This window comes from Aethina tumida, chromosome 4 (assembly GCF_024364675.1).
Source record: "Aethina tumida isolate Nest 87 chromosome 4, icAetTumi1.1, whole genome shotgun sequence".
Classification (NCBI taxonomy): Eukaryota; Metazoa; Arthropoda; class Insecta; order Coleoptera; family Nitidulidae; genus Aethina; species Aethina tumida.
The window spans coordinates 11,582,069-11,602,883 of record NC_065438.1 but is presented as its reverse complement, the minus strand read 5'-3'; the positions used below and the strand labels follow the sequence as shown (position 1 = coordinate 11,602,883).

General features: G+C 30.3%; 7 protein-coding genes across 8 annotated transcripts; 4 read left to right on the top strand and 3 right to left on the bottom strand.

The window, feature by feature from the left end:
- The first annotated feature begins 1,667 nt into the window (after positions 1-1,667).
- On the top strand, positions 1,668-5,160 carry LOC109600623 (DNA repair endonuclease XPF). The gene is made up of 14 exons (XM_020016798.2): positions 1,668-1,880; positions 1,937-2,104; positions 2,155-2,335; positions 2,384-2,536; positions 2,589-2,851; positions 2,906-3,057; positions 3,113-3,543; positions 3,596-3,775; positions 3,827-3,967; positions 4,023-4,232; positions 4,288-4,461; positions 4,514-4,657; positions 4,709-4,900; positions 4,956-5,160. Exons 1-14 carry the CDS (start codon positions 1,759-1,761, stop codon positions 5,112-5,114), a joined length of 2,670 nt encoding a protein of 889 aa, XP_019872357.1. The 5' UTR covers positions 1,668-1,758; the 3' UTR covers positions 5,115-5,160.
- Positions 5,161-6,350: 1,190 nt separating this feature from the next.
- Positions 6,351-7,639, bottom strand: LOC109600628 (ceramide-1-phosphate transfer protein). Its single transcript, XM_020016801.2, has 4 exons — positions 7,399-7,639; positions 7,135-7,349; positions 6,904-7,079; positions 6,351-6,847 (listed from the first exon to the last, which is right to left on the bottom strand). The coding sequence occupies exons 1-4, from the start codon at positions 7,521-7,523 to the stop codon at positions 6,719-6,721; spliced, it is 645 nt and encodes a 214-aa protein (XP_019872360.1). The 5' UTR covers positions 7,524-7,639; the 3' UTR covers positions 6,351-6,718.
- Positions 7,640-7,920: 281 nt separating this feature from the next.
- Positions 7,921-8,717, top strand: LOC109600625 (60S ribosomal protein L13). The gene has a single exon (XM_020016800.2). It carries the CDS (start codon positions 7,991-7,993, stop codon positions 8,654-8,656), a length of 666 nt encoding a protein of 221 aa, XP_019872359.1. The 5' UTR covers positions 7,921-7,990; the 3' UTR covers positions 8,657-8,717.
- Positions 8,718-9,189: 472 nt separating this feature from the next.
- Positions 9,190-13,350, bottom strand: LOC109600632 (solute carrier family 12 member 9). 2 transcript variants are annotated; one of them, XM_020016806.2, is made up of 9 exons: positions 12,940-13,348; positions 12,750-12,884; positions 11,976-12,110; positions 11,725-11,921; positions 11,458-11,671; positions 11,135-11,404; positions 10,280-11,078; positions 9,724-10,218; positions 9,190-9,664 (listed from the first exon to the last, which is right to left on the bottom strand). In XM_020016806.2, exons 1-9 carry the CDS (start codon positions 13,187-13,189, stop codon positions 9,481-9,483), a joined length of 2,679 nt encoding a protein of 892 aa, XP_019872365.2. In that variant the 5' UTR covers positions 13,190-13,348; the 3' UTR covers positions 9,190-9,480. The 2 variants fall into 2 exon arrangements, with proteins under 2 accessions (XP_019872365.2, XP_049821798.1); XM_049965841.1 differs by having other exon boundaries at positions 11,725-12,110; positions 12,940-13,350.
- A 300-nt stretch (positions 13,351-13,650) lies between these two features.
- LOC109600622 (biogenesis of lysosome-related organelles complex 1 subunit 2) lies at positions 13,651-14,335 on the top strand. The gene is made up of 3 exons (XM_020016796.2): positions 13,651-13,756; positions 13,818-14,060; positions 14,118-14,335. Exons 1-3 carry the CDS (start codon positions 13,708-13,710, stop codon positions 14,252-14,254), a joined length of 429 nt encoding a protein of 142 aa, XP_019872355.1. The 5' UTR covers positions 13,651-13,707; the 3' UTR covers positions 14,255-14,335.
- LOC126265274 (uncharacterized) lies at positions 14,278-15,065 on the bottom strand. The gene is made up of 3 exons (XM_049966164.1): positions 14,912-15,065; positions 14,542-14,804; positions 14,278-14,481 (listed from the first exon to the last, which is right to left on the bottom strand). Exons 1-3 carry the CDS (start codon positions 14,988-14,990, stop codon positions 14,299-14,301), a joined length of 525 nt encoding a protein of 174 aa, XP_049822121.1. The 5' UTR covers positions 14,991-15,065; the 3' UTR covers positions 14,278-14,298.
- A 3,346-nt stretch (positions 15,066-18,411) lies between these two features.
- On the top strand, positions 18,412-20,677 carry LOC109600620 (uncharacterized). Its single transcript, XM_020016794.2, has 4 exons — positions 18,412-18,569; positions 19,412-19,753; positions 19,811-19,968; positions 20,024-20,677. The coding sequence occupies exons 1-4, from the start codon at positions 18,549-18,551 to the stop codon at positions 20,577-20,579; spliced, it is 1,077 nt and encodes a 358-aa protein (XP_019872353.1). The 5' UTR covers positions 18,412-18,548; the 3' UTR covers positions 20,580-20,677.
- The last annotated feature ends 138 nt before the right edge of the window (positions 20,678-20,815 follow it).

Here is a 20,815-nt window from a genome sequence, read left to right as displayed (position 1 = left end):
ATTTTTTTAGTAAAAATTTATTTATTTAATTTTAAGCAGTAAAATAACATTTATTTAATAAAATTTTTAGTTTTCAGCAGCTAACTGTAAAAAATATCTAAAACTTTAAGGTAATTAAGGTACCTTAATATTAGGATTAAAACTAAGTCTTACATGATATTTAATTTAATAATAAAACTATCTTAGACCTAAATAACACAACAAATGTAAAATTAAATATTTATTATAAGTTTGTACACAAATGTAGTATTCGGAATATTTATATTACAAATACATCAAACAAAGTGCAAATACTGTTAAATTATTGGACAAATATGATAGTTAAGACTGCCAGAAGTTAAATTTGGATGTTCGATCAGTTTCGAGATACACGTATATGAACAAAATTTAATTGTTTCTTGTTTTTCAAAATATTCTCCATGAAGACTGACACAATTTTTTTTATGTGAACCAATTTTCAAAGCACTTTGCCATCTTATCCCAACATAGTACTTTCAAAACAAGTGTTTAAAAACTTACTAAATTAAGGACTATACGGAGAATATTCCATCAGCAAAAAATAAAATATTATAAATATTATAATTGTATCGTTATGTATTCCATTTCCACTATAATAAAAGTAAATTATTTCAAGTTATAAAATGTCAGTTATTTCAAGTTATTAAAAAAGTCAAATAATTATATTTAATTATATTGTATGGTTCAAATTAATTTAAAGTTTTCGTTTAATATTTAAATTAAATACAACATTTATTTTTAATCAACATACTTTTTTAATATTAACATTTGTAATCAGTTCAATTAGACAAATTTAATAATTCAGTAAATAATTTGAAGTTCTTCAAATATAAAAGAAAATTTCTCTTTTGGTTTTCATTAATCTGAACTAAATTGTTATTATGATTATTATTGAACGAGTCGTGCTGTGTAATTAATAAAATCTATACCAAATTTATTCTAAAAAGTACCAATGTTTAAGATTTATCAGTAATTTTATAATTGAATATTATTTTCCACACTTTAGATATAAAATAAATGTTTGTCCTTTTTTATAGTCCTAAAACCGAATAATATGATATCTGCAATAATGTTCCTACTATATAATTATTTTTAATAGTTATATTAAATATACATTTGTATTAAATAATTTAGAATTTAATGAACAATTTGTACGGTGAACAATATTAATATTAACAAAACGAGTAGTTAATTAACACATTTGTGTTTGAAATCAAAATCATAGTATTTCTCTCAGAATTATTTTATTGTATAAGTTTATTTTAATAATTATATAATATATTTTTACAATTAAATTAACCATAAATAAATATTGATTGTTTATTACATTATTATCATTGTTTATTTTATAATTGTAGTTATATTATTAATTTCATAATTATATTGAAACAAAAATGTACTATATTCACACCGACTTCAAAATTTTATTCTAATAATGCAAGATCGTCAATTAATGCCGACCGCAAATCTTATTAAAAACGCTTTGCAGGTAAATATAAAATTGGAAAAAACTAATACTAAAAACGGCATGCGTATCCACGGCAGTCGCGTTTCGATTCGGAAACCGAACATGATGAACGAAAACGAGCACTCCAAAATCGTCTTAGACCCGAGAAACCCGGTTTGCTGAATGGCCACACTGTAACTGTCACCTAACCCTACACATAACCTTACTAATTTAAAATGGTAAATAACATCAGAATTTAATTGCACAAGAACTACGTATTAAACATTTTCACAATGTCTGATGAATCTCTAATAGATAATTTACTTGAGAATGTGGACCTGGAATATATGCTTGAATTTGAAACACAAATATTTTTAGATATTATCCACAAAGATGGTTTAGTTATTTGCGCCAAGTATGTATCTACTTAATTTATTTAATTATTGCATTAACTTATGGTTCTGTTTATAGAGGACTAAATTTAGATTTAGTAATTTTAAATATTCTACGAGTGTATTGTGATCCTGGTAACCTTGTACTTGTAATAAATGCAAATGAAAGTGAAGAAAAACATTTTTCTGAAAAACTACACAATGAAAATGTTCACATTATCACTTCAGATACAAATATAACAGAAAGGTATTAGAAAATATATATACAAAAATATTAGACTAACACTCAAATTTCAGGGAAGAAAACTATTTATCTGGAGGAATACACTTTGTAACAACACGTATCTTGGTAGTAGATATGTTAAAGAAAAGGATTCCTATAGAAAAGATAACTGGAATTATAGTCCTGAGGGCACATAAAGTTTTGGAAAGTTGTCAGGAGGCTTTTGTTCTGAGATTATACAGACAAAATAATAAAGTAAGTATAAAATACACCATATTCAACAATTTCTAATATAGTTTTTAGACTGGATTTGTAAAAGCATTTTCAAATAGTGCCCAAAGTTTTACTGTTGGTTTTGGACATGTTGAAAGAGTTATGAGGGCTGTATTTGTTAAGGAGTTGTACATTTGGCCCAGGTTTCATTCCTTAGTAATTGAGAGTTTAAAGAAGCACCAGGTAAAACAACATAATTTTTGTATCCATTCAATAATAAATAATAAAATTTTAGCCTCAAGTTGTTGAGTTACATATACCTATTACAGAAAATATGAGAAAAGTACAAACTCTTATCCTGGATTTAATGAATCTTACTGTAAAGGAACTCAAGAGACTAAACAGGACTTTTGAGCTGCAGGAAATCACTGTAGAAAATTGTTTAACCAAGAAATTTCATAAGATATTGCAATCTCAAATGGAGTTAGTGTGGGGCCAGTTAAGTGGGAAAAGTCAGCAATTAATAGCAGATTTAAGAACTTTAAGACATCTTATGGTGTAAGAATTTCCCACAATAACTATAATTATGAAGTAATGTATTGGGTATTGCAGAACTTTATTTTATGCTGATTCAGTTAGTTTCTACTCACTTTTAACCAGTTATCGATCTATGGAGTATGCACAAACAGCCTCTTGGGTATGGTTGGAGCCTGCTGAAATGCTGTTTTCATATGTCAATTCTCTAGTCTTCAATAAAAATAAGGGTATAATTCTGTAGTTTTGTGTAATATTGTTATCTGTATCTGTATTTACTTTTAGAATTTAATGCTGATTTGTGTCCAAAATGGAACACTTTACTTGAAATTGTTAAGACTGAAATACCAGAAGAAATTAAAAAATCCGGAAACAAAGAACATAAAATTGTAATTCTTTGTTCTGATAATAGAACTTGTCATCAGCTAAGGTCTATTCTTCTTAATGGACCTTATCAGTATTTGTTTAGAAATGCCCTACTAAAGAACATAAACTTAAAAAATCTTAGCAATATCTATTCTAATGTCAAGGTGCCCTCAAAACCTGAAGAAGGTCCCTCATCATCAAAAAAGCAAAAAACTGAAACAGAGGAAGTTGTTGAAGAAGCTGAAGAATTTCTTGATAGCTATATACTTACTATGAGTCAAACTGTCATTGAGGAAAATGATGAAGCTGATCAGGAAAGCACACAGATACAATTTGAACCATTTGAAGAGGTGAAATTATTATATTAGGCAATAGGTTTATTTATTAAAAATGTATTTGTAGATGGAAAACATGAATTTCACACAATTTTGCCAGACTGCTGCCCAAACACAACCTACCATATTAATTCAAACATTTAAAGGAGGTGAAAATTATATAAGCTTACAAAAAACGTTAGAGGATTTAAAACCAAATTTTGTTATTATGTACCACAGCAATGTCACTGCAGTTAGAGAGCTAGAAGTATGGTCATAATAAATAATATGACATGTAGTAAAGTTTTTAACTTTTTAGATGTATGAAGCACACAGAAGAAAAGATATTCCTATGACTGTCTTTTTCTTGTTACATAATGAGACTGTTGAAGAACAAAGTTATCTTACATCACTTAGAAGGGAAAAGGAAGCATTTGAACATTTAATAGATACAAAATCAGTCAGTAACAACATGTTTTTAATTGATTTCCATTAATTAATTTTAACATTTTTAGACCATGGTAGTTCCAGAAGACCAAGATGGCAAATCCGATATCTGTGAGAGTTTACAGAGGGAAATTACGACCCCAACGAAAAATACAAGACATGGGGGACAAGAAACGCCAAAGAAACAGTTTATTATTGTAGACATGCGAGAGTTCAGAAGCGAATTACCTGCTTTAATACATAAACGCGGAATTGACATAGAACCTCTAACAATCACTGTATGTTTATACACAATATGTTTGTATTTGTTAAACATTAACAATTTATTTTTAGGTGGGCGATTATATTTTAACACCAGAAATTTGCGTCGAAAGAAAAAGCTTATCCGATCTGATTCAGTCCTTGAATTCAGGAAGGTTGTATCAACAATGTGTTCAAATGTTTAGATACTATACCAAACCAATGTTACTCATTGAGTTTGATCAGAACAAATCGTTTTCCTGGCAGGTTTGTAAATTGGGATGGCTTAAAGGATTTTATTTAAATTTGCTGGTTTCAGAACAATTACATGATTTCTGCAGATTCTATTGCTAATTTTCAAGTTCAACAAAAGCTGCTGCTTTTAACTATGCATTTTCCTAAATTAAAAATTATTTGGAGTCCCAGTCCATATGCATCTGCACAGTTATTTGAAGAATTAAAGGTACAATTCATATATGAGTAATAATCATAATGATAATCAGTGATGATTTAGCAAGGAAATGAAGATCCAAATATCCAATTTGCGACATCAATAGACGCTGAAGGAGATATGGATGTTATTGAATCAAAATATAACTCCAGTATTTATGATTTCATACAAAAACTCCCTGGAATAAACTCTAAAAACATAGACATATTTATGAGGAAGGTTCCTAATTTGAGTTCTGCTGTGTCTAAAACTGAGGTAATAGTTTTACTTTAGAAACATTTTGGAGCGTTTGATGGTTTTGTTGTTCTAGGAGGAGTTGAAGGAAATTTTGGGAAACTCTGTAGATGCTAAAATATTGTATTCAATTTTAAATGATGAACATTTGCCCAAAGAGGAAGCTGTTGACCCTAAGAAAAGTAAAGGAAAAGGGCGTCCAAGATTTAGCAAATTTTCAAAAAAATCCAAGTAAATTATTAATAATTTATTATATTTATAAATAAAATTTTACATTTATAGTTTTTTGTGATAAAATCACTTTACTCTTAATAAAACACCTGAATAATATTGTAAAATAAATAATGATCAAGTACAATCAAGTGGCTCATATATATATACCGTATCAAAAATGATGAGCGTGTCTACTCGCATATTGAGACGGAACATCAATACCCCTTTGTAAACAAAAAGGAAAGATATACATGCAATTATGTGGCCGGGCCGAACTGACTGGAGGGGATCATTTGGTTTTGCTGCGTTTAGCATGCGGTTCGTCTCCGCAGACGTTGTTTTTAGTATATTTTATTTAATTTTTGGGATACATTTTTATTTTGAAAAAAGTAGTTTATTTTTAGAATACTTATTTTTGTTTTTGATATACCCTCAAAAAATATTTCATTTTACAGATTGAAAATTATACAAAGTTACGGAATTTAAATGGAGCATCCGAAGAACTCGAACTACATCCCTACGCATACGGAGAGTTACTAAATGCATTCGCAAAGATTAATTTACATTGTGCTCCGGCGCGCACCAGCACGGCGCATTGTCTCTGAGAGTAGGGATTCTTACTACCGGGCAAAACTTTTCTCTCTTTGTCGTGCATCCATCTCTTACAACATCCAGACACGAAGAGCATTTTTCGTACGGTATATATATATATACATTTTTTATCACCAATAATATACTTTGCATACATACACTAAAACTGATAAATAGTATACCTTGTATTAATGATAAAAATGGAGGACATAATTCATAGGTGCTAGTCTTATCTATGTTAAACCATATTGTTGCAAAAATATTACAATTTTTGATTACACAAAACCGCAATTAAGGCAAAGAATCTAGATAATTATTTGTCTAGATCTTGTCAATGTGATCAAATATTTTATTTAATACTTGTAATGTTCTTGCCATTTTGACAAAGTGTCTTCCTTTATCAGATTTTTATTAAAAAATTTAAAATTAATTTAATAAACCTCTGTGGACTATTACATCTGTTCATGATCTTGATGTGTATCCAATTAGCTTATCATCATAAGCATATTGATAATTGTTGGAGGAGAAGAGTAAATTTTAGGAAACTCTAGACGCCAAAATATTGTATTCAATTTTGAATTATACATTTGCTCAAAGAGGACATTGTTGAGCCTATGAAAAGTAAAGGAATGGAATGGCCAAGGCTTTTTAAATTTAAAAAAAAAAAATCTTTTAAGCAATATATTAATAATTTATTAAATTTATAAATAAAATTTTAAATTTGAAGTAAATTGTGATAACATCACTTCTCATGGTTAAATATCGCAAAATAAGTAATGAAATAAGTACAATTAAGTGGTTCATAGATATACATAATACTTCTTTGCTTAATACAAATTATATACATTATCAAACTTATTTTACACAAAGTTTATAAAGATTATAAATACATTTTTTATCACCAAATAATTATGCACATACACACAAAAGCACATAATATTTTACCTTGTATAAATGAAAATTATGGAGGACACACTTTCAAAAATAAAACTAGGAATGCTAAAATATCACAATTTTTGAGTACACAAAAAATGATTAAGGCAAAGAATGTAGATCATTATCAGTATAAATTTTATCAACACGATCAAATACTTGATTTATTACTTGTAATGTTTCAGGAAAAAGTTTAAGAGTATTTTTAATGTGCTCCTCAGTACCACACACCTAAAATACAACCAACATTAATTATAAAATAAAAGTAATATAGTAACTAGAATTACCCTGTTTAAAAGTTCTTGCCGTTTTGGCAAAGTATAAATGGCAATTTTAGCACCATTCCTTATCAAGAATGGGTGATGTTTGGCAAGAGTCTCATTATATGCATCTCGACATACATAACATGTATCTTCATCATCCTTTATTTCATTAAGCTTTTTCAAAAATTGTAGTATAAAGTCTTGAAAAAACTCTTCTTTATCAGATTTTCATTAAAAAATTTAAAACTGATTTACCTAAACCTCTGTGAAGTCTGAGAAGAGTTCGAGATCCTGAAGTGTATCCCTTCTTTGTTAGAAGGTTATTGTTTTTTTCATATTCAATCATTCCTTTCACAGTTTGAAAATGTTCAGATGTTTCCTCATTTTTCAAAAAATCTTGCAGTATACCCATCTTTTCTTGCAAATCTTTACTCACAAATCCAAAGATTGTGCCAATTAGAGTAAAAAATCTAAAAATTAAATTCTATAATTAAAAAATTTAAATCTTTGTTTACTTACTTATTTAATTCTTCATAACTGAGTAGGTATAATTCCATTTTGACGTCTTCATCTTCATGTTGGGCACTTTTTAAATTATTATAAACTACTTCTAAGTTGAAAAATTCAACATTTTCGTTGCTCATTGTTTAAATAAACTTATTGTTGCCTACACCACACGTACAATACACAATAGTGGTTTAAAACAAAGACTGTATACACTTATAGATTGCTCTCTCTTTATGTTTAAAATTGACACATCTACACTACTACAGGTTACATTTTATGATACAACCAGTCTAATTGGATTGTGACGTCAGAGTCATAAAATTGTTCTTACTCGCGACATTAAAATAAAATTCAGAAAAATAACTGAAATTTTTAAGTTAATTTAATTATAAAGTGCAAATAGGTCCCTATAAATAATTATTTGAGGAGAAAATAGTCGTAAAATTTAAAAATTCCGGTTATTGGTTGGTACTTCCGCTTGGTCGCGCAAGCCGCCAACATCATGGTGTAAAAAGTAACCAAATATTTACATCTTTTCCGTCTCGTCCATTTCGACGTTTGCACGTGTTCGCGTTGTGCTGTTGTTTGAAGAAAATACTTCACGATGGCACCAAAAGGTAATAATATGATCCCGAATGGGCATTTCCACAAGGATTGGCAACGCTTTGTGAAGACATGGTTCAACCAGCCGGCCCGTAAATACAGAAGGCACCAAAATCGTGTCAAGAAAGCCAGAGCTGTTGCACCACGTCCAGCCGCTGGTGCTCTCAGGCCCATCGTGAGGTGCCCGACCGTCAGATACCACACCAAGGTACGTGCCGGACGCGGTTTCACCCTTCAGGAATTGAAAGCTGCGGGACTTAACCCCAGATTCGCCCGCTCCGTTGGAATCGCCGTTGACCCACGCAGGAGGAACAAGTCCGTTGAATCGGTTCAATTGAACGCTCAACGTTTGAAGGAGTACAAATCCAAATTGATCGTGTTCCCCATCCACAAGAACAGGAAGCCGCGTGCTGGTGACTCCACCGAAGAGGAGCTCAAATTGGCCACACAATTGAAGGGTGAGGTGCTGCCAATCCGTCAACCTGCCATCAGGACCAAGGCTAGGGTACCTACGGAGGAAGAGAAGAAATTCAACGCCTACATTACCCTCAGACAAGCCCGTGCTGACAAGATGTTGCATGGCATCCGTGCCAAGAGACAGAAGGACGCTGCTGAAAACCCTGATGACATTTCCAAAGCCGGCAAAGAAAAGAAGGCTAAGAAATAGAAAGATATAATTTGTTTTTATAAGATAACATAAACATAAAATAAAGGGTATTCCTTCAAGATCACATGCCTTTTACTGAACCCCAAACTTATAATTTTAAATATTTAATTGACTTAAGTGAGGTAAAGAGAATTCTACAATAATTATTTTAATTTAAATTAATTTAATATAAAATAAATTGACTATGGTAAGAAAGGTAAAATGTTAATTGGTATGAATGAAACAAAACAACAAACAATTTAATTATTGTTACAATTCTCTTAAAAACAGTATTTTCAAAATTTCAACTACGAAGTGCTACTTGCAAAATGTTCATATACTTGTAAATAATGGAACTTCACAATTATTATTTTTATAAAAACACTAGCCATTAAAATTAACATAACCATATGAAAGCAAATATCCTGTATTTTTTTTTAATTATTTTATATATTGACTATTGTTAATAAAAATATTTTATGTAGAATTATAGTGTACTTGTTGAACTTACCTGTACTAATATTATTAAAACAATAAGTATATTAGTAATATATAAAAAATTTATTTTAATATGTATATGAAAATGTAAATCACAGTATTACATTGTAAGGCAATTTCATCTTAACATTATGGTGATATGTTAAAAAATATAATAAAAATAGATACATATAATATTAATTAGATTTGTAAATGTAATAATTACTTTGGTAATAAATGTCATCATTTAAATTTGTTAACAATATACATACATAAAAATATCGCCTATAATTCTAAAATATATGTATTAATATAAAATAAAATTGAGATTTACACATTTAACATTAAAATATCACTTAAAAATTCAACTATAAAGTTGTAGACGTTACAGTATTTACACCATGTACAAAAATTGTTGGTGGTAAATTTCTGGAAATAATTTCTAGTTTATTATAGTATGATTGAGCCGCTTCATCATCTCTAGGTGGATGTGGAAGATAAATAAATGTTACCGCCGTATCTTCAGTTTGTTGTTGGATTAAACCATTCACACTAAAAAATAATAAAATAATTTACTTTAAGCCAATTAGAAAATTTATAAGAGTGATTACCTATTTAAATATTCATTTATACCAGAACTGTGCGTTTCTATGGTATTGGTCCATCCGTTTACCGGAAATAGTTCAGCAGCAATTCGTAAGTTTTTAAGCAAATTTTTAAGCCTCTCAGAGTGAGATTGGTTGACAGAATTAATGCTGAAATACGTTAGTCTAGTTTCATCGCAGACGCAAACTCTTAATTTCAGTTTGCTCCAAATTGGGACCATATTAACAATACATGCAAGTTGCATCATGAACAAAGATGTAGTATCAAAGGCATCATTGTCTCCTGGATGTAAGAAATTTACAGGCCACACATCAATGTATTTTTTAGATTTATTTCCAATTTTGTTCAATTTTGAGAAATTTCTACACAAACACAAGTTCTTTTTGATGCACAATACATCTCTCATCATCTGCACATATTCTAAAGGACTTAGAGAACTTTGGTTGGTTATTGGGAAAATGTCGTTGTCGAATTCTTGACTGCAGTATGAGGAGGAGGAACTGAAACAGATTAAATTTATAAACACTATAAAATTTAATTCAGATGAAAAGATCCAAGTACCTTTGAAGGAAATCAACAGATTCTTCCGAATCTAAAAAGCCAAGTACAATGGTGTTTGGTTTCATGGCACCCATGCCAGAGAGCCTCATTAAATGTTGAAGTCCGTCCCTTACGGTTGGCGCCACGGTTAGTTCAACGAAAGCCTTAACTTTCAAATGATCCACCAAATTCAACCAATGTACAGTCATTCCTAGGGTGGGGTCCACTTCGGGATTTGGCATTTGATTAGTAACAACGTGCCCAAGAACGTACAAACCGCCTTTCTTTAACGCATTTATGAAGTCTATCAAGGGACAAGCTGTCCTGGGGCTATTTACAAGTAACAGTACTTGCGGCCGCCAGAACTTCACGTGATCTTTCCTCGAGTCCAACAGCAGTAAGTATTTACGGACTTGATGGAAAATAAGTGCTTGGGATATACTTCCCCATTGCGCCTCTTTGGAGGGCGAGAAGAAGTGTAGGAACAAGACTAACAGCAAGCATAATAAAATACTGCAAGCGGCATAAATGCCGTTAATTGCAAACATCATGATGATGGTTCCCAAAAGTCCCACCAATGCGGTGTGCCAAGTAAAGTAGTCGAAAGTCGGCCGGAAGTTCGGAGCCCCAGCCAACTCCAGCCCGAGACATGCGAGATTCGTCGCCAAATAACTGAGGAGAAAGAGCACGGAATTTAATTGAGCAATAACGTTCAGAGAACCAATGAGCAAAACCAGTTGTACAAGTAAGGCAGACACTAAAACTGCAGCTACTGGATTTCCATTCCATGTCCCTTTTGGTATGAAAGACAAAAATGATCCTAGAAATAATAAATTATGACATTAAAAAAATTATATTTTAACGTAAGAACCTTACCGAAAACTCGATCTTTTGCTAGTGCCTCTAAAACTCTAGAACTCCCGATAACGTTGCTCAGGGCTGCCGACCAGGTGGCCACAAGTATTCCGACGACAACACTAACAGGAAACACGCTAACGCCCGCCATAAAAATGTAGTCATTTTGGAGCAGTTCTTTTGTGCTTGTTGCAGCAGTGAGAAAAGTAACAACAATGTAAGCCACAAAAGTGAAACCCACTGCTGATAAAGTGCCCCTTGGAATTGCCTTGCCGGGATTTTTTAGTTCACCTATAAATACACACATAAAATTTCTGTTACTTATATTCAATTGTTGATTTTACCGCTCATGTTTGCGCCAGCCATAATTCCTGTCACGCCAGAAAACAGGACTCCGAAAACAGTGGCAAATGTTACTATTTCACCTTTAGACGTGTAATCGAGACCATATTGGGGCCACATATTTGAGTAGAGTGTTGCTGAGCTAAGCCCTGTATAGTTTTCAGATACATGATAACTAGCGTTTTGTATTAAAGTATTTGAATCAGGAATTGGCACCTATAATAATATTAATGTGCATTAAAAGGTTCAAAAAATAAAGTAGTTTTTACCTCTAGGAAGCCTTGATAGAAAAAGCTGAAAATCGTCACTCCCAGGCAACCAATTACAATGGCCAAAACAAAAACGCTAGTTTTGGCAAACATTGATGCGCCAATAAGGCAAATCAAGAGATTCAAAAAATTAAGGCACGAACAATACAAAAACTGCCACCATCTCCCGTCAGGCATCAACCCTTTTATTAAGGAACCTAAATATACAATGGGTAAATAAAAATATAATTTATATGAAAACAATAAATTACCAGAAGGCCCAAAATTATCAACTAAACCTTCAACGCATCCAGAAATGTATAAACCGCTGCTTACAATATTCGCCAAGAAAAATAATGTTCCTATTGAACCACCAAATTCTGGTCCCAGTGTTCGTGAAATCATAACTTAACAATATGGTTGAGAAAAATATTAAAATCTTTCATTCATAGGACTCATTGACATTTTTTTTCAAAATTTAAATTTGTGCTTTTAACACATTTTATGTAAATAAACAGAGAAGTTCCTGAAACATGCAGTATATACTCAAATAATATAAAGAGAAGGAAGCATAATTCCTATAAATGATTAGGGAAGCTAATGAGTAATATAAATAACATTAAAACCACAGTTATCAAAGTGTCTGTGAATTACTCTGAACCACAAAGATGTTTAAATTAACTTATATTAATAAGTTGCAAAAAATTTAAAATAAATCAATAAATATATTTAAAATATATTAATATTAATATATCAAGTAAAAATTACACCTATTTTTCACCTTAGGCTGAACCAATTTGCTTTGAGTTATCAAAAAATTTGAGTTGCAAAGTTTGACTGTATATATTTTTATATTGAAATTACTTTGAGCAATAACAATTTTTTTAACAAATTTTAGCTACTGAAATATATTGTTTCTTATTAGGAGGTGAGTCATGAGTAAATTGTATTCATACACAAAGTACACAATTTCTTGAATACAAAAAAATTGATCAATTCATGCAAAGATACAGATAAGCTAGAATTTTTTATTTGAAAAAGGATACAATAAGCACCTCCCCCTTCTACAGCTCCATTCGTTGATATTGCACAAATAGACATTACAGTAAACACCAAAATAGCATAGGCTATAACAAATTGTCCCAATGTAACTAACAGTCCAGCATTCCCAACAAGAAATCCTGTAAAACAATATTTATTATCACAACCTATCTTACCATAAACAAGTCAAATTACCCATTCGAAGGAACATCAAAGCAGAGAACATGGAAAGTGTCACTGGACTGAATACACCAGCGAATATTCCCAAGGTGCGAGTCTCCGACGTCTCGTGAAATGTACCAAATTGTACATAACTGGGTGCATCACTTGTTTCACTGCTGGGTTGTCTGTTAAATATCCCCGAGATTTTTCGAATAAAATTGTTGGACACCAACGGAGCTTCTGGCTCGTCGGTGTTCGTTGATCCGCGTTCTGGGGCCAACATAATTACTAAATAATACCTAATTTGATTTAAAAACAATTGTTCATCGTTGTAACTTAGATAGATTTTTTTCAAGTGTGCTGACAAAGAAACAAAAAACGTCTATCAGCTGAGTAAAGTACAACAATAGAACTACGTTAGACGGTTCTAATCATATGAAGGGGCGTTTTTAATGAAATTGTCATTCGTTTATTATCATTTTAGCTTTTCTATATGATTTTGATGACATTTATGTTAATTAAAGGCCTAAATACTTTTACGTGTTTCTAGTAGTTCAAATAACTATTTTAAAATTTATAATAATTTTGTTATTAAACATGTAAACATAAATTTTTTTTCACAAATTATCTCCCAATAAGTATTCCTTCAAAATATAATGGTTCATATAGAAAAAATGAATGTAATTGAAAAAGTTCTAATTAAAACAAGAAACGTAGTTCAAATGTCTTCATCTTATTGACATTTACTTGTAAACATTCCTTAGACGTCAAAATAATTTAACAGGAATAAAATTAATTATCATGGCAGACGATATGGATTCAGATGGTGTTACAGATTCTCCTAAAAAAGGTTCATAATTGTTTCTAAACTAACAAATTGTACTCATTTTGTATTATGTATTTCCTTACAGGTCCAACATTATCAACTTCTACATCTAGTTTTGAAGCTTTAGATCCTCATGATCCAAATTTAAGTAAATTAGCCAATAATATGTTTAGTAAAACGTCAGAATATTTATATGGAGAGTTAACATCAACATTAGATGACTACAGGTTGCTGGAAAACATGAATCGAGCTGTAATAACAAAATATTCTGATATGAAACACATAGCTGTAAATGTGACAAAAAGTGTAACTGAATTAAATGAAAAATGTATATCATAATTATTTTATACATAAATTTGTTACTAACATTATAATTATTTTTTAGATGAAGATTTGGAGCCATTACTACAACAAATTGACCAAATTGAAGATAGTGTTGTTAAGTTAGAACAAGCTGCGTATAAATTGGATGCATATTCCAAAAGATTAGAGGCAAAATTTAAAAGCTTAGAAAAGAGATAATCATACATTGTATGTTATGTTAATTATTATATATAAATATGTTTTTATTTTAATTTTAATAAATTATTTAGTTCTTTTTCATCTTCCTTCATTTTTTCTAACTTCTCCTTTTCAATTTGCTTTTTAATTTTTATGACTCTTTCTTGGTCTACACAATCAATAAATTCATTAGCATATTGTCTGCATTGTATACTGCAATTGGGATGAGCTTGTAAACATCTAATTAACTGAAAAACAAATTTTAATTTGCAATTTTTAATAAATATTATTAGTAGTAGTTGTATTACCCGATCTTGTGAGCAAGGAGGTTTATATCTTTTAACAGTTTCTTCTTCCACCCTGTCAAGTAATATTTCAAAATCTTCTACAGTAATTGCGTTGTTAATACTGTGTTGCTCATCATAACACTTCAGCATCATGCTCATTTCACAATCACTGAAGACACATTCTTTTGGTTCTACCTTCTCTGGACACTCTTCTGGGACATCAGTCTTTTTTTTCTTCTCTTTTTTCTCATTTTCATTATCGCATATATTTTCCTTTATTTTACCTTTAAGAAATTTGAGAAATAAAGTATGATTTTTTTAAATATATAAATAAGTCTTTATCTTTTTTATTTTCATTGCTGATAATGTTACAAATGTAGTATATTTTTACCTTTAGCTAGTCTGGTGAGGCAGTCCACTGATAATCGTACAACACTTTTGTATGGCGCAGGTCCATCATTATTACTCATATTTAAATTTTAAGAAGTATATATACTGAGAATTTACATGACAATTTCAAACTTGTGACGTTTTTAATTAAGATTTCAGTTTTGTTAATGTTTATTTGTTATAATAACTTGAGTCATCAAATTGATTTTTGATGATGATAACATTTACCAAATGAATCATCAAATTATCAAAATATTTTTCAAATTATTATTTATTAAATTATTTATACTATAAATCTTTATTTAAATATATTTTAGAAAAAATGGTAAGAACGGATCTTATTTCATTATTATTGATAAACAGGTGGATCTATCAATCATTTTGGATGTTTAAACCGCAATAATTTGATGTATAGTTTAACTTTTGACCTTTGTACATGCCTATTTACTAATCAGATTTATTTTTTTACTACGTAACACTTTCAGATACTCTTATATCCTCGACGAACAGAAGTTATTAATACATTAAAATTCTATTGACCAGACTCTTTCAGTTATGAGCCATTAGAATATTTAAATGAATTGTAGATTGTGAAAAAAAGGATCCTTCTAGAATCTTAGTTGACCTTTTGCGGTCACATATGCTGGCTGTCTTTGTATATTTCCCAGATAACAATAAATCCTGGTCCATATACATATGTTGTAATTTATATTATTGTGCGGTAATATATTTATGGATTTCGTATTCAAAACGTGTGGGATTTCCAGGTATCACCGAAAAAGGTTTTTTTGAATTAAATTTTACTACCTAATTGTTCGATGGTTATTAACGACCCGTTAATGATCAGATAAATTACTGTACTACTAAAATAACATGGAACCAAGATTGTACGAGTATGTTAATGATGGGATCACCAATGTTTTATTATTGTCAGGGCTATATTAATTTATGATTCATTAATTAATTTTTTATAAATCGTTTTTGGAACAGTAAATTTTTGAAAATCTATTGTTTTAGAGATTCAAAAAAAAACTTTTATACTTCTTTCTGTTATAAAATAAAGTCATATTCAAAATTTAAAGATATTAAACTTTTGTGAATTAAAATGCGGTTTAATAATTGAATTTGGCTGTATATATAGGCAGTGATTTTTATTTATAAAATTTGACATAAAAGGATAATGAAAAATAATTTTGTATGTTTTTACAAAAGTCAATTCAAAGTTTTGCAGTAATGTTTGCAGGGGTATTGTCGAATCTGGAATCAATCATATCAAAGTCATAAGTTGAACAAGGTGCTATTTCTCGCTTGTGTAATTTTATTCATTCCGAGGGGGTTCTCGTAGTACAGGGACGAATTTGTTATAATGGTCGTACGAAATTGTACATATGCCAAGGCCTATTTTTACTAAATACATTTTATTTATTTTTTCACCTCTCAACTAACAAACACTTCTAAATGAAAAATAGAAAAAGTCAATGACAATCTTTTACATAAATGTCAAATGAATATAGAGCACCAGGGAAGTGTAAAATACCACAATTTCAGCAAAATCAAGGTCCTTACTTAAAATACAAACCGCGGGAATAGTAGTATTTTTTGTAACCGGACAAGATGCATGTTGAGGTTGATTCATAAATTTACATTGAAAATTGACCACTTTTGAAAATGTCACTTTTAAGTTTATCGATTTTAAGAGAGAACTAGTTTTTATGTCTGTGATTTCTCGGAATTTTATCTTGTTAATTTATATCTATGTAGATAATGGCACGTTCTCACATTATTGGACGTTGCAAACTTGATATTTATGAATGCCTGACACGTTTTATTTCTAAGGATCCATGTATTAAAAAAAAAAGAATTGTTTAAGAGTGTTAATTATTGGCCAGAAATAAACCTTGTGGTGATTAAATAGCTTTGCATACAACAATTATGCAACATATCAAATTGTGCTATTAACTTAATTAATTTGAGTGGTTTTCCCGCTTATGAAAACTATTGTTTACTCAACTACCCAAACAAATTGACTTGTTCAGGAACTAAAATTGATATGTGGACATTTTTTATTTATTAATAAATAACTTTTCATGCGTATCTAAAAATCCACCCACCTATTGAATTATGAATATATTCAATGTAAATTTTTGATTTAAGTATGGCGTTAAAATTATATAAACGATATACGACTATTTTATTTAAATCTATAATGCTTCTTTAGTGATTAATGAGTCATCAATTTTATGCTAAGAAATACTTAAATAAAATATGCATATATTGTAAATTATACTTCAAAACTAACATATGGAAAACTGAAATTGTTCTTATGAATCGGAGGTACTTTCTTTAAACAAATATTGGAGAGTAATATTATTAACGAATTTATAATTTGACACGTTAATTTTATTTTCAGTTTTCGGACAAATTATAATTATGATAAATTAAGAAATGATCACTTTATGCGCAGTTTATATTCAAAACAATAATAATTTATTTGTAGATATTGGCGATTGTTATATTAATTATTATTGTGTTTTAAATGAATAAATAATAAAATATTGGATTAATACTAAAAGTGGAAAACTTTTTCATATTATTATTGTTACTAGAACTGGCCATAATATTTAATATAATGTAATTTCTCAATTTTCTATATTTTGAAAATTTGTACGATATATTATATTATTAATGTTCTAAAACATAATACAGATATTGTATCGTATAATGATCATCAATTCAAAAATAATACATTAAAAATAAAATTCTAATATTGTATTAAACTAGGATAGAAACTTAAACTTATTTATTTGTTATATGACAAAAATTCTGCTAAATAAAGTTACCTCCAAATAAGTGTTAATTAAAAGTATATTTTAAGAATTTTTGAGAAACGCCAATTTAACCTTGCTCATCTAGTAATTTAAGGAATTCGGCTGAATTAAATTGGTAAATACGTATAAGCAAATAAGGCAGAATAACATTACGTTATATTACAAAAATGCGAATGAATATGTATGAATCGCACCAAAAATATCCTGCAATATGTTTCCTGAAATATCAGGTTCAATTAAAAACCAATTACCATATAACAAGTATCTTTAATTCAATTTTAAAAACTTAGTTGTTACTGAAAAATATGGTTTTAATATCATAAAAAGAAATAAGGAAGAAATATTTAAGACCGAAAATGTATACTAATAACTCATTGATTTACGAAATTTATTTAATTAACAAAAAGATGCACCAGGAAGTCAAGTATTTTACGTGAGAATCGTCTGAAGGTTACAATTATTGCCATGACACTAGAGATTCCTCTACGTCACACAGCATCTTTACATATTACGCAGTGAATAAAATCATTGAAGATGAGCAAAACGGATATTCAGATTCATAATTGCTTATTGATCACATCACTATCTTGTTGTTTGTTGGTTTTTCTCTTTTCTGAGACTCCGGTGGCTCATTCAGGTGTTGGTATCATCTTCAGGGGTGGGGATGCCACACGGATTTGTGTATATAAATAGTGATGAACATTAATTTAAATAATTTCATTATTAAAGTATATATAATACTATAAGGTGTTTGGGAGCTTTCAGTTTTCGGTCGGGATCAAAAGAACTAATTGAAAGTGATCTGTGATAATGAAGTACGCCACATTTCTGGTAAGTGGATCAAGGACTTGTTTCGCATTGAAGTTTTCTAATGTCACGGCTGAAACTTTATTAATATTAGAATTAACTAGATTCTTAAAAATATAACATTTTCAACGGCTTTCTTGGTGTGAATTTTATAATATTCACTTATCAGCTATTATTTAAGTGAAGAATATATTTTCTAAATATTGCTTCAAGTTCAAGTTTGTTTTACGTTTACTTCTAAATTTAGAAGAATTAATATCATAGGTCATTTCTAAACCTGTTTTAAGCATTCAAAATTTGTTTCTAAACATTGTAATTTAAAATATTATCATTTTTATTCATGTCCCATAAAAAACCAATGCCTAAATTAGTAATAAATTTATTATTTTATATATTGTTTAACAATTTGTATGCAATGTTTTTACATAGATATTACAGTGTGTTTATTTTAATTTGAATAATAAATCTGAATAATGTTTATTGTTTTACATTTCTAAATATTTAATTAAATTTATTTATTTCTAGTTCAAATATTTGTGTGATATTTACAATAGAAATGTCTAATTTATGAACATCGTTAACTTCAAGTTTCACTTAGAAATAAATATAAAATGACAACTTATGCATCCTATAATTTACTACACAAGGTTCATGTTTTATTAAATAGATGACTTGGACTTATTTGAATATGCCATTACTTGCTTTTACTACTCACATTTACATCCAAGAGAAACAAAAACATTCTTCTTAGATATGTGCGAGGGAGTCACCACTGAGTTATTTGACTATTTACAAAAGTATTAAATAAAAATCTTTGTCTCAAAATTGTATTTAAAATATTGATTTACCTTTTGTTGCTTGTTTAGATTGCACTTTCATGTGCAGTAGCTCAAATATATGCAGCCGAAGTCCGTCTTTTGGACTTGGAACCAACCGACGCACAACAAATCATCGAAAAGCAAGATCAATCTCTTACTTACGCACCGAAAATCGAATCAAGCGTACCAGCTGTCAGATTCCTTGGCGAAGAACCACATAACGTTTTGGAAGACATTTATCTAGCTAAACAATACCACGGACAAGATGGTCTTGGAGGTTACCTATACGGATACAACGTCCCAGACATTGCCAAAACTGAAAAGAAGAAGGCTGGAGGAGATTTGAGGGGAGCTTACAATTATATTGCAGGAAATGGACAAGAAATCAAGGTAAAAATATTTGTTTATAACAATTTCAATAAATAATTGTTGATTGATTGATTACAGGTTGAATATTGGGATGATGGTACCGGTTTCCATCAAGTGGACAATGTGCCAAAAATTTTGCCAAAGCAAATCGACGACCTCCCTGCCGTAAAGGCCGCCAAAGAGGAACACTTGAGACTCTGGAAAGAACAAGCTGAAAGAAACTCTCATCCAGTTGCGTACGTATTTTCGAATGTTTCATTAAGTTCTTGCAATAACATGGATTTTTTACAGTTATCCTTACAACAGCGAAGGTCAATACGCATCAGGACCATTGTCCGCTCAAGGACAACTTGAGAGAGCTAAACTATTCGCTCAACAGCCACAATATCAACCACAACCACAACAACAATATCAACAGCCACAATATCAAGTTAGCCAGACTCAACAATCTACTCAATACCAACAAGCCCCAGCCGTACAGCCTTTGCAACCCCAGTACCAAGCAAGCCAAACTCAACAAGCCACCCAATACCAGGCCGCCCCAGCTGTGCAGCCTTTGCACGGCCAGGCTTCCAACGAAGACGGTCAGTACGTGCCGAACGACGATGAAGGCAAATACGTCCCTGGTAAAGACGAAGAACCACAAGGACCACCAAAAGGATTCTTCTACAGCTTCGATTATCCAGTTGGTATCATTGTTTCTGACCAAGGTAGGGCTGGATTTCATCCCCAACAAAAACGCGAAGGGGACATCCATCAAATTTACTCCGAGAACAAGCAAGCTTTCGAGAAACAATTGCAGGCTGGAACCGGCGTTGGTCAACAATATTCCTATGTTAAACACTGAGGTGATGTAATTTTTGCAATAAATTCATGAGCCATAATTTATTTAAATTTTAATTTATTCTAATTTAGTGTCGGTCTCGAATAAAGTTCATTTTTGTATGTGATGAGTTTTATTTTTGGTTCATCGTCTTAATTGGGTAAGTGAAATTAAGTTGTAGACTTAGATAAGGGGTGGGAGAGTGGACTAATAATTTTAATACTCACTTTTCTAGTATTTAAATATTTGTGTAACAAAAA

What these genes read in the sequence shown, in the direction of transcription:
- LOC109600623 (XM_020016798.2), top strand. Translation starts at nt 1,759, where the DNA reads ATGTCTGATGAATCTCTAATAGATAATTTACTTGAGAATGTGGACCTG. An exon ending in ACTTTAAGACATCTTATGGT is followed by an intron (nt 2,852 to 2,905) that starts GTAAGAATTTCC and finishes TGGGTATTGCAG; the next exon opens with AACTTTATTTTATGCTGATT. An exon ending in CTGCTGTGTCTAAAACTGAG is followed by an intron (nt 4,901 to 4,955) that starts GTAATAGTTTTA and finishes TTGTTGTTCTAG; the next exon opens with GAGGAGTTGAAGGAAATTTT.
- LOC109600628 (XM_020016801.2), bottom strand. Translation starts at nt 7,523, where the DNA reads ATGAGCAACGAAAATGTTGAATTTTTCAACTTAGAAGTAGTTTATAAT. An exon ending in AGTTATGAAGAATTAAATAA is followed by an intron (nt 7,350 to 7,398) that starts GTAAGTAAACAA and finishes TTTAATTTTTAG; the next exon opens with ATTTTTTACTCTAATTGGCA. An exon ending in CAGACTTCACAGAGGTTTAG is followed by an intron (nt 7,080 to 7,134) that starts GTAAATCAGTTT and finishes AGTTTTTTCAAG; the next exon opens with ACTTTATACTACAATTTTTG.
- LOC109600625 (XM_020016800.2), top strand. Translation starts at nt 7,991, where the DNA reads ATGGCACCAAAAGGTAATAATATGATCCCGAATGGGCATTTCCACAAG.
- LOC109600632 (XM_049965841.1), bottom strand. Translation starts at nt 13,189, where the DNA reads ATGTTGGCCCCAGAACGCGGATCAACGAACACCGACGAGCCAGAAGCT. An exon ending in AGAAGGGGGAGGTGCTTATT is followed by an intron (nt 12,111 to 12,749) that starts GTATCCTTTTTC and finishes CATATTGTTAAG; the next exon opens with TTATGATTTCACGAACACTG. An exon ending in AGCAAAAGATCGAGTTTTCG is followed by an intron (nt 11,079 to 11,134) that starts GTAAGGTTCTTA and finishes TATTATTTCTAG; the next exon opens with GATCATTTTTGTCTTTCATA.
- LOC109600622 (XM_020016796.2), top strand. Translation starts at nt 13,708, where the DNA reads ATGGCAGACGATATGGATTCAGATGGTGTTACAGATTCTCCTAAAAAA. An exon ending in TACAGATTCTCCTAAAAAAG is followed by an intron (nt 13,757 to 13,817) that starts GTTCATAATTGT and finishes ATTTCCTTACAG; the next exon opens with GTCCAACATTATCAACTTCT. An exon ending in AACTGAATTAAATGAAAAAT is followed by an intron (nt 14,061 to 14,117) that starts GTATATCATAAT and finishes ATTATTTTTTAG; the next exon opens with ATGAAGATTTGGAGCCATTA.
- LOC126265274 (XM_049966164.1), bottom strand. Translation starts at nt 14,990, where the DNA reads ATGAGTAATAATGATGGACCTGCGCCATACAAAAGTGTTGTACGATTA. An exon ending in CCTCACCAGACTAGCTAAAG is followed by an intron (nt 14,805 to 14,911) that starts GTAAAAATATAC and finishes AATTTCTTAAAG; the next exon opens with GTAAAATAAAGGAAAATATA. An exon ending in CTCCTTGCTCACAAGATCGG is followed by an intron (nt 14,482 to 14,541) that starts GTAATACAACTA and finishes TTTGTTTTTCAG; the next exon opens with TTAATTAGATGTTTACAAGC.
- LOC109600620 (XM_020016794.2), top strand. Translation starts at nt 18,549, where the DNA reads ATGAAGTACGCCACATTTCTG. An exon ending in GAAATGGACAAGAAATCAAG is followed by an intron (nt 19,754 to 19,810) that starts GTAAAAATATTT and finishes GATTGATTACAG; the next exon opens with GTTGAATATTGGGATGATGG. An exon ending in AGAAACTCTCATCCAGTTGC is followed by an intron (nt 19,969 to 20,023) that starts GTACGTATTTTC and finishes GATTTTTTACAG; the next exon opens with TTATCCTTACAACAGCGAAG.